At 51.9% G+C, this 9,959-nt stretch overlaps 1 protein-coding gene across 1 annotated transcript in view; it reads right to left on the reverse strand.

The window, feature by feature from the left end:
• SLC39A11 (solute carrier family 39, member 11) overlaps positions 1-9,959 on the reverse strand; it is a 59,737-nt gene that overhangs the window by 13,616 nt on the left and 36,162 nt on the right. Inside the window, exon 5 of the mRNA XM_010018372.1 lies at positions 1,657-1,827. Within this exon, the coding sequence (XP_010016674.1) occupies positions 1,657-1,827 (171 nt within the window). The remainder of the gene's footprint in view (positions 1-1,656; positions 1,828-9,959) is intronic.

Below are 9,959 nucleotides of genomic sequence, written 5' to 3' on the forward strand. Positions count from 1 at the left end.
GCCCTTTTCGGTCCCCCCTCTGGCAGGTCCAAGCCGTTCTCCTTGTCCTGTCCCTACATCCCTTGTCCAAAGTTTTAACCACCAGACAGAGGGACTTCAGGCAGAGGTTGGGCTCAGATGTGACACACCACAGGTTTCAAAGGAGCAAGACCACCTCCTGCCCATCACAGCCCCGGGGCAGACCCAAGATCCAGCGAGGTGAGCACAGACAGGACCCATGGGCTGCACCCTCCTTGCTGCGGCAACCAGAGCATCCCCCAGAGCACCCCCAGCACCTCCCCGGCACAGGCGCTGCCGCCTCGAGGTGTCATTACACTGCAGGAGCCTGCGCTAATTACAGTGTCAGCCTCGTGCTGCAGGGCTGCTAATTGAGGTAGAGCATTACAGTGTTTCCAAACCCGGAGCCGCAGGCAGGGGCCGCAGCAGATCCGAGCGGTGCCGCTGGGGCTCTGCTGGGGAAGCAGAAGGACTTCAGGGGAAGCCAAGCTGAGCCATGTCCCGCTGCTCACCGAGAGGCTGGACCAGCATCTGCTTCATGCAAGACACACCTTAATGAGCAGGGCAGCCACATGCTCCTGTTTCAATCACAGTCAATTATTTATTAGGGTGAAAGCAGTGCTGGCATCCCATGACCCGCAGGCAGGGCTCTGGGGAACACGATGGCAGATGCAGCCTCAAGCCCAGCCTCTGTGATGCAAAAACCTCTGGATGATTTGGGGCAAAGCCCCGCTAAAAGGAGGACGTTGACACAGGGCTTTGCCATGGGTGAGCGGCCCCACAGAGCACGAACAGTCATTGTCACCCTCCCAGCCCCACGACAGCACTAGGGGCTGCTGGCAGGGCACACACTAGGTGGAAAAGAGCAGGAGGAGGAATGTAGGACAGGGTTTGGCAGGGACAGGCACCCCCATGGTGACAGAGACCCCACTGAGCTGAGTCGAGCCTCGGGACAGGGGCTGAGCACAGACCCTCTGCAGGCCATGGTCATGCACCTCTCTGGATATTAAGCTTTAATATCGTGACCTTTAAGATGCAAGAGAGAATTCCTGAGCCTCTGTAACTGTCCAAGGGCGGCTTTGTGCTCTTGGGGAAGCAACAAAAGGTTAGACCAGCATCTCTGCAGCAGCCAGGGCCGTGTTGCCATTAACCTATTGCTACAGGTGACACTTGGTTCACTCCTCTACAGAACTTCCTTTTTGTGCTTGCTGAATGACAGGAATCCCCAGACAACAGCCCAAGGCACCAAGATGCACACAGCACCTGGCTGCTCAGCCCGGCTCGAGACACTCCGTTTGAAGGGTGAAATCCAATTACTGCTCACTTAGAGCAAAACCTTCCCCTCTTTCGTGCGTGCCCACGACAGGCTGGCAACAGCAAGCGAGGCTGCAGATGTTCAAGATCCCTCCCAATCCCCCTCCCCATAAGGGGTTTGGCTGCCAAGACCTTACACTGTTCAGCCCTACCAAAAGAGCAAGATCTGACGTGACAGATCTCGTCACGAGGCACCCAGGCACCCATTTGGGGAGCACCATCTGCGAGCAGCAAGAAACAGAAGAAGGGAGAGAAGGTGGCAGCAGCCGTGTGTGATCCCCCCGGATGGCCCCGGGAAGGGGCTGCCCGTGAGCAGGGATGGACGGACAGATGGACAGGACTTACCTGGAATGTTGTGGATGGTGATAGCGAGGATCATGAGCATAATCCGCCTCCAGCTGCTGCTGCCGGGCGCGGGGGCCCCGTCCCTGGCCATAGGGAACGCCGGGGGGGTGTCCGGCAGGGTGGCCCCTGCACCCTTCCTCCTCTGGTAGGGTTCCCCGTTCTCACCTTTGTCTGCAGGGACAGAAAGACAGCCGGGTCAGAGGAGAGGGTGACAGACAGAGCTGGGCACCTCCCGCCTCCCCTCCCACAGGGAAGGAGCAGGGACAAGGACTAACACTGACCAGAGCAGGGCTGAAGGTGTGTGTGTTGCCCCCTTCATTTCAGGGTAGAGGTTTCTCCCCAAGGAAACTGCAGAGCCCTGGTTCCGTTGCCATCACGGGTACAGGAAAACCCCAAAACACCTCATTTTGATCTCACCCCAGTCACAAAATGAGTGCATTGAGCTGTATTTAGTGACTGTTTGTTCCACCACCAAAAGATTTGCCACTGCTGGTTATTAAGACATCACTGGGTAACTCCAGGGTCTCTCCCAGACCTTTGCTCCCAGCAGGACCATTACCATCAGCTCTATTTCAACCAGGTATCTAAAACCATGCCACTAAAACCTCGCCACTAAAACCTCAGCCCCTCTTGTCACTATGAACAAGCACCAGGCAGCACCATAATAAAGCCCACGCACACTGAGACCTTCAGCATGAAAAGGTGAAGGGACGCCAAGAAACAAGGAGCACAAATTCCTCCAACTCACACAGCTTTGGCTTAGTATTAAAGATTTGACATTTAGACAATATAATTCTCTCCCCCTGGATTTATAGAACTCTCTCTCCTGTCCCTTGACCCACGCTTTCCATCTTTTTGTTCACAGACACGGCATAAGGAGCCATCTGAAGCTGTTTTGATGGAATTCCAATTGCTTCCCCTGCTATTTGGAGGCAGGATGGTGCCTGGCCATCACATCACACACCGCACAGCATGTGTTTCAGCACCAATTAAGAACCTTGGGATAAGAGGACTCTTGACACAGGAGGTCACCTTGGGAAAGCAACACTGCATCTGGCCATCTGCAACACAAACACGGACACCTAAAGGCATCCCAAAACGGTCCTCAGCAACACAGAAAAAACACACAACAATTTAATATCTTTTGGTAGCAAAAAACCAGGTCAAAGACTAAAACTCCAACTTACAGAAGTGGGAGCAGGCACCTCCTGCCACCTCCCATGCACAGGAGCATCCCTGGATGGTGTCACCAGGGCTGCAAACCACAATGCTCATGCTTTCCCCCACAGGGCCACTGCAGAGCAAGATGCTGCGCTGCTAAATGTTGTCATTAGCCATATGGAGCCAGCCACTTTGTCCCCAAATCCCAGCCCAGTCAATAACACACAGTCACATTTGATGGCAGAGCCTTCCTCCAGCCCATGGGGCCGAAGATAAATATGTTTTTAAGCAACAGCAAGGACAATTAGATCCAGCGGAGCAGCTTGTCCAATTCACTGCAGGAACACTGGCGTGGCTTGGCTGGCAAAGGGGCAGCCAAGGCTAAAGCCACTTACAGATGACATCCCCTCCTTCTGCCAGACCACTGGGTTACTTTAATTGCTTGGCATGTATCCCCCTGGTCCCACAAACAGCGTTATCCTCAGCTGATGCTGACCCACAGGGCTGCACCCAGTGCTGCCAGCGGATGCAGAAAGGTGCAGGAATCTCCCTCTGCCATTAAGGACTTCCCAGGGAGAAGGAAAAATACCACGTAAACCATTTTGAGAAGAGCACTTACATTCAAGTGACAAAACATCAGCACTTCTCCCTTTATAAAGAGCAACAAGTGTTCAATAAAAGCATGAGTGACCACAACGCAGCGACAGCGCAAACTCTTGAGATGGTTTTTGTGACGTATAAATGCAGGATGGATGCTGGAAGTGGAGGTTTGGTGGTTCTGGGGAAGCTTTGCAGTCTGCAGACTCTGGGTATGTGCTGGGGGAATGCAGGGAACGCACAATGTGATATCAGTGATTTGGTTTTTCTTTAAATCAGGCCAAAAAACCTGGTGCTGACAGTGCAGCAGCACCTCCACTGCACTGTCATCGCTCATAGCGCCAGCTGGGAACAGTGGTACTGACACCAGGCAGGGTGCTCCATCACTGTTTAATTCTCACCAACCCCCCAGTGAAGACTTTCTTCCTCATACCTAATCTAAATTCACTCTCTGTCTGTTTAAAGCCATTCCCCCTTGTCTTGTCACTACTCGCCCTTGTAAAAAGGAAACCGGGATGTCTCAGTTGTATCCCCATGGTTTAGGCAGAATGAGCCAAAAAACCCAACCCCTCCCAAGCTGCTTTTCACTTGGCACTTAACAGAACTGATCAACCAAATGTCAGCAGCGTTTCCAAAAACCTGACTTTCTGGCTCTGAACAAAACAACTCTGCCTCGACATCTGCTCTGCTCGCAAAGACGTTCATTTGTCCCACTCCAATGATGCTCCCAGCTCCCTTTCGGCTATTTCTTGTGCCCCATTCCCAGAGGACCACGGGGCTTGTAGCAGGGAAGGGACCACTGTGGTGGCTCGATGCTTGCTGACCCCTCAGGACACACATGGATCCTTCAGGAAGGGGAGAGCTGCTCCAGCTCCAGCCCGACCCGGCTGTCCAAGCCTCTCACGATGCACTCATGCACGGGAACTCCCAGTGCTTTGAGCTGATGGTTGATTGGGCTCTTCATTGCCTCCTTCCAGCCGCACTTCCTCCTCATTTCCCCTATCCCTGGGTTTGATGGGTTCACACTAGATCTGTGCCATCCCTCAGGACTCCTGCAGCAAGGTACAGAAAGGCCTTTGCTGGTATTAAACCATCAAAGTGAAGCCTTTCCAGCTCCCCTGTCCAGGTTTAGACCTCAGCTCCCCAACTCCTATCCATAGGTGAATTTTGACTGAAAAAGCCTGCTTTGCTGAATATCTCGCCACCAGCATTAGCAGACAGCCCAGACAGGAGCTCCAAGCACCACAAAGGACCCAGCTGCACCTCAGGGCCACCCATCCCTGCAGCAACCAGATGCCTGAGAGCATTGGACAGGAACATCCCCGCCGTGCATCCCACCCAGCTCATAGGCATCCTCTGTGAAGGAGCACAGTAAGGGATGCAATGGCCAACGTTCATCTCGTGTCTGTAACTGGGGAAGCTTCAGCTTTCCCCATTTGGATGAAATTTACCCCATTCTCCCCACCATCAAGTTACCAGAAAAGATCCATTTCCTGGCTCTCATGAACAAAAGCTAAAGCTCCATTGCAGACCAGCTCCATTGCTTAACACGAGCCTGTCACCCACTAAGGTATCATCCAGCCCCAACACACACCTACCACTTCTACGAGATCCCTTTTTGTTAATTACTACCTTATTTTACTTACAAGTCGTCTGCTTCCTACTCCTGACAAAACTTTGATGAACATTAGATGTTTTACAAGCAGATCTGAAGCACCTCCAAGGACAGCGGTGACAAAGGACGGGGGGGTGTCACGCTGCTCTGCAAATGTGGGAAAACTGTGGGGAGTAAAGAGAATAGATGCAGTTTTACCAGGGAAGTGCTGCGGGTGGTGTGCCTGGACAATCTGAACACAAAATTGCCTCTCTGCAGATTATCAGCGCATTAACAGAGGATAAAGGCAGCAAGACCAAACCGAGGGAGACAACGGCAGCAGCATTTTCCCAGTAGTGTCACATCTAACAGCGAGACTACAAACTGCACATGGGTCAAGCAATGGGCTTTACTGCCAAGTGGTGTTGGAAATGATTTAAAAACCAGGAAAAAAAGGATAATTACAGTGGAGGGATGATACCGGCACAGCGTCGGACACGGCATGGGAGGGGATGCGTGCGGCTGTCACACAAAGCACAGCACCCAGAGTGTTCCCAGCCTGAAACGTTGCATCTCACACAGGCTAAGGAGAACAAAACAATAATTACAGCAAAACACGGACTTGGCTGGAAGTCAGGAAAACCTCAATAGCAAATTAGAGTAGTGATAAGAGGAGAACAAGTGAGGGGGCTTTTAAAGAATAGCTGACACAATCAGACAAGGGTGCTTGCGAGAATGCTGCCAAGACAATTATGTGGCAAATAATTATCTGCACCACATACATTATTTTAAGTCTTGTTCACAGAAAGTCCTCCATACATTCTACTCAATTTACCATTATTGGATTTCTTAGTAAAGCTGCAGGGCAAAGATTCTGCCAAAAGTTTAATTACATGTGTGCAGCCTGCTGCATTTTTCATATCCTCTGCAGCCAGCATTGGAAAAAGATAAATGGCTTTGAATATGGCTTAAACTGCTGGTGAAATATAAAAACCAACTGGCTTCTTATCAGCATGTGAAATGGCTTTTTATTTCTGATTATTTCTTAATGAAAACTGTTTGCATTAGCCGTGAGCTCAGCTTTACTGCGCTCACAAGCGGTACACAAACAGACGAATACGCTATTTACCCTGGGCTCAAAAAAACCCTCATTACTGCACTACTTCAGCTCCCAAATTCAAACCAAAGCCTATGGAGCTCTCTAGCTTTTCACATCTGCTTTAGAGCCTTTCTCCTCCCCTCCAATTAGGCCTGGCTTTAGCCCTGCCTCTAAATGTGCTCAACCAGGCTGCTGAGCGAGGCTGTTCAAATCCCTGCTGGAAAAGCACGTGAGGAGCCCGTGCAACCCCTTTTAGGTGGCCTAAGAGCCATTTTAGGCTCGACGTGGCTCCAAACCTGCCCCTCCAGCCCAGTCCCACGGCACCGGGGAGCTCCAGCATGCCAGGGGAGCTGGTACCCCGCAGCGGCTGCACAGTCTCCTGGGCAGCATCCCAGCGCCTCCTCTTTCCCCATTCCGGAGCAAACACACTCATGGCAATCTGAAGCCTCCCTTGGCTTAGGATGCTGGAAAAATCAAGCTCCAAAAATCCTTCTCCATCTTTTCCCCATCAATTTCCCCATCAAATTCTTGCGACAAGACTCTGCCTTGCCGAGGAGGGACCTGGAGCTGCCAGCAGCTGAAGGAGGGGACCTTTGGGCTCTCACAGCAACGCAAGTCCCGTGCTACGGGTTCTGGGGTTCCTTCCTTCAGCTTAAACTGGCAAAGGATGAATTAGCACCCTCATTTGTAAAAGTCTGTCAGCTCCCACCTCTAAAGTGTGGGAGAAGGGAGGGAGAGATGGATGCACAATACACTTATTAAACTCTGTGATGAACTGCCGCTCACCAGCTATTTGTAAAATTGTTTGGTGTTGATGCACACGGGAACAAGGCAAAGGAAGAAAAGCATCAAATACTCTTATTTCAAAAGCCTCCACTCAGCAATGTCTCTGTCTCTCATCTGTTCCTGTGATATCCACTGTAACTGCACCACAGGGAACAGCGGAGCACTGGGATGGAGCAGGGGAGCAGCAGCCACACGCGAGGCCAGCGGCCGGCCTGGCTCCAGCAAAGCTGCTGCCAAATTCCTCTTGGCTCCTCACAGACCCACACCACTCAGAGCCCCACACCACTCACCACGCTCCTTGTTGCCAGCACCTGCTTGTATGCAGCTGGAAATGTGTTTTATGCATTAGAGCTGCGCAAGTAAAGGCTGAGCAAGCCGGGTCTGAGCCTTCATCTGGGGATGGGGTAGGGAAGAAGGAACAATTTGCTAAAGAAAACGATAACTCAAGTTGTTGCCATCCCATCCCGAGGTACAGAAAATAACTGCACGTTAAATTCTCCCCCCTTGTGGCTGAGATAAATCAAAATTACTCAGAAAACGTCTAAGATTCCCAAAGGCTCGATAGTCAATCCAAGCCCCTGACAGAAAGGCAGGCGTGATGCTATTAACATCTTCACTCTGCACACCCAAGCCCGTTCCCTGCTCCGCTCATCTCCATAAAACCTGGATGCTCCATTAACAAATGCTCTGTGGCAGTTTGGCTTCATCCCTATTAACACACAGGTCCCAGCAGCACTTCGGGCCTGCAAATTCCATCCTGGACCCCACCTCTTGCTGCAACAGCAGAGGCATCACTGCTCGCTCAGTGCCATCAGCCACAACCAGGCAGGGACCTTGACAGGGGGGCAGAGGGAGGACCACCCCGGTAATGAGCATCCCTCCCAGCAAGGAGCATCCCTCCTTCATCTGAAGGCTGCAGTAGGGCAGAAAGCAACACCTCTGCCTTCTGAGGGCACCACCATTATCTTTCTTTATCTCTTTCATTCCTTAAAGGCTTGTTTCAAGGATTACTGGCACCACTTGGGTCTGAAGCCATCAGTCCAACCGCCTCCCCAGCACTAAGTGCCTATCCCATAGCACAGACAAGTGATTGAAGTTATTCCTTGCACACAGGCAAGAGATGGAAGCTCATCATAGAATGGTTTGTGTTGGGAGGGACCTTAAAGCTCATGAGTTCCAACCCCCTGTCATGGGCAGGGACACCTTCCACTAGAGCAGGTTGCTCCAAGCCCCTGTGTCCAACCTGGCCTCGTCCTAAACTCTTCCAAATCCTTGTTTTCCTTGCCCTCCCTTTGCCACTCTGGCAGGAATTCCAGGGAGCACAGAAGAGCCTCGATGCTAAAGAGCAGATGGGTGTTAGCGAGCATCTGCTCCCTGCTGCCATGCAGGCACACTGCTCTTAACCAACACCTCCATAAGAGGTTTAATTACTGCAGGTAATTAAGCACAGCACCTCTGGTGGGACAACTGCTCTCCCCTCCACAGACAGGTACAGGGAGAGGCAGCGAGTGCTGCAGGCTCCGAGCTGGGCAGAGGGAAGCAGGCGGGAATCCCGGGTTGCACACATCAGCTCTGATCAGCTCTGACAGCTCAGAGCATGTCGGAGCTGGAAATAAAACCACCAAGGGAAAAGGTTCTTTTTTTAAGGAATAAGTCCCCAAAGTGGGGAAAATGCAGCTCCTGGAATGTCTGCACACACAGAGAACAAAGCTGCTGGAAAAGGAACTCCTTGGACTTGCCCAACTATGGTCAAAATAACGATTTACTTTTATAAATAGCAATTTATTTACTGTGACAAGAGCACGTACTGGCCAGGCTCTGGGTGTCCAGGAACAGCCCAGTGCCACCAATCCCACCCCTGGGTGCTGGTGGCAGGGATGGGAGCGGGCCACCCATGCCACCCATTTGCACACTCTGGTGACTGGAGCCCCAGCCTGCTGGCATGATCTCCCCCCTCCAGCCCCCCATACGTAACAAATTCATTTTCCAACATTTCTGGCAGATAAAAGAGGTCCCTGCATCTGCTCAGGCTTTCAGCAAGGAAGATAAATAGAGTGTCATGACTCACTGTCTATTAGGCGCCTTCATTTATCCGAGCGTGCACAGGAGCTTTCATAAAAGGTTGTTTAATTCAGCATGACTGACTACCACTTGCTCTCAGACACACGATTATTGCTGGGATCTGTCTCAAGTTTGGAGCCAGGAGGACGCTGGAGCGCGCCAGCCTGACCCGGGGGTCCCCCTCTGCCCCAAAGAGAGCATCAGCTACCAAGTCAGGAGAGCCTGATGCCCAAAGCCCAGCTCAAACATCACATCAGTAACAACCCAGCCTGAAAAGAGACCCAGCATGTCTTCAGCACCCCCCCACTGCTCCCTTGGGACCCAGGGTACCTCCTTGTGATGCTCCCAGCAATTGCTCCAGAGCATCCTTGCTGGTCCTACATCACTTGTCTCCCTTCTCAGCCTCCCCCCACTTTCAAGCACCACCTTTGGCCCCCCAAACCTTGATCCTAATGCATGAACTTCTCCCCCACTAATCCAGTGATCCATCATCGCATCTCACATGAAATCACTGTTCCAGCCCACTGCATGCCATCATCTCTCCACAGCAGCCCAAGAAGCCATGTAACTCCTGGCACTTCCCAGGAAATTTCCCTGGGAAAGCTCTCATCATTCCAGAGAGCTGCCAGCGTGCATTTGGGAGCACTTTTACGTGGGAAAATGAATCCTTAACACAGCTCTTCATGCACAGAGAAAAGTGCAATGAAGGAACAGCACAGGCTGTCCAAAGTTGTCCCGGGCAAACCAACCCTCTGGAAATCTCACCTGAATGCATTAGACCTGCACCTTATTCCTCCAGAGCCACAGGGATTCACTCTCAGACACCAAACCCCCCCATTCACAGCACCATCAATGCCATGGCAGCCTCTTCCCTGGGGATGAGGAGGACGATGACTGCAACAGAGGTGACATGGCACCAGGCAAGCACATGGTAAGAACCCAGAGTAATGACAAGGCCAGGGTGCTGCCCCTCGAGCAGCACGGATTGCCTCATGGCAGGAGGGA

Source organism: Nestor notabilis, unplaced genomic scaffold, assembly GCF_000696875.1.
Source record: "Nestor notabilis isolate BGI_N333 unplaced genomic scaffold, ASM69687v1 scaffold24927, whole genome shotgun sequence".
In the NCBI taxonomy this organism is placed as follows: Eukaryota; Metazoa; Chordata; class Aves; order Psittaciformes; family Psittacidae; genus Nestor; species Nestor notabilis.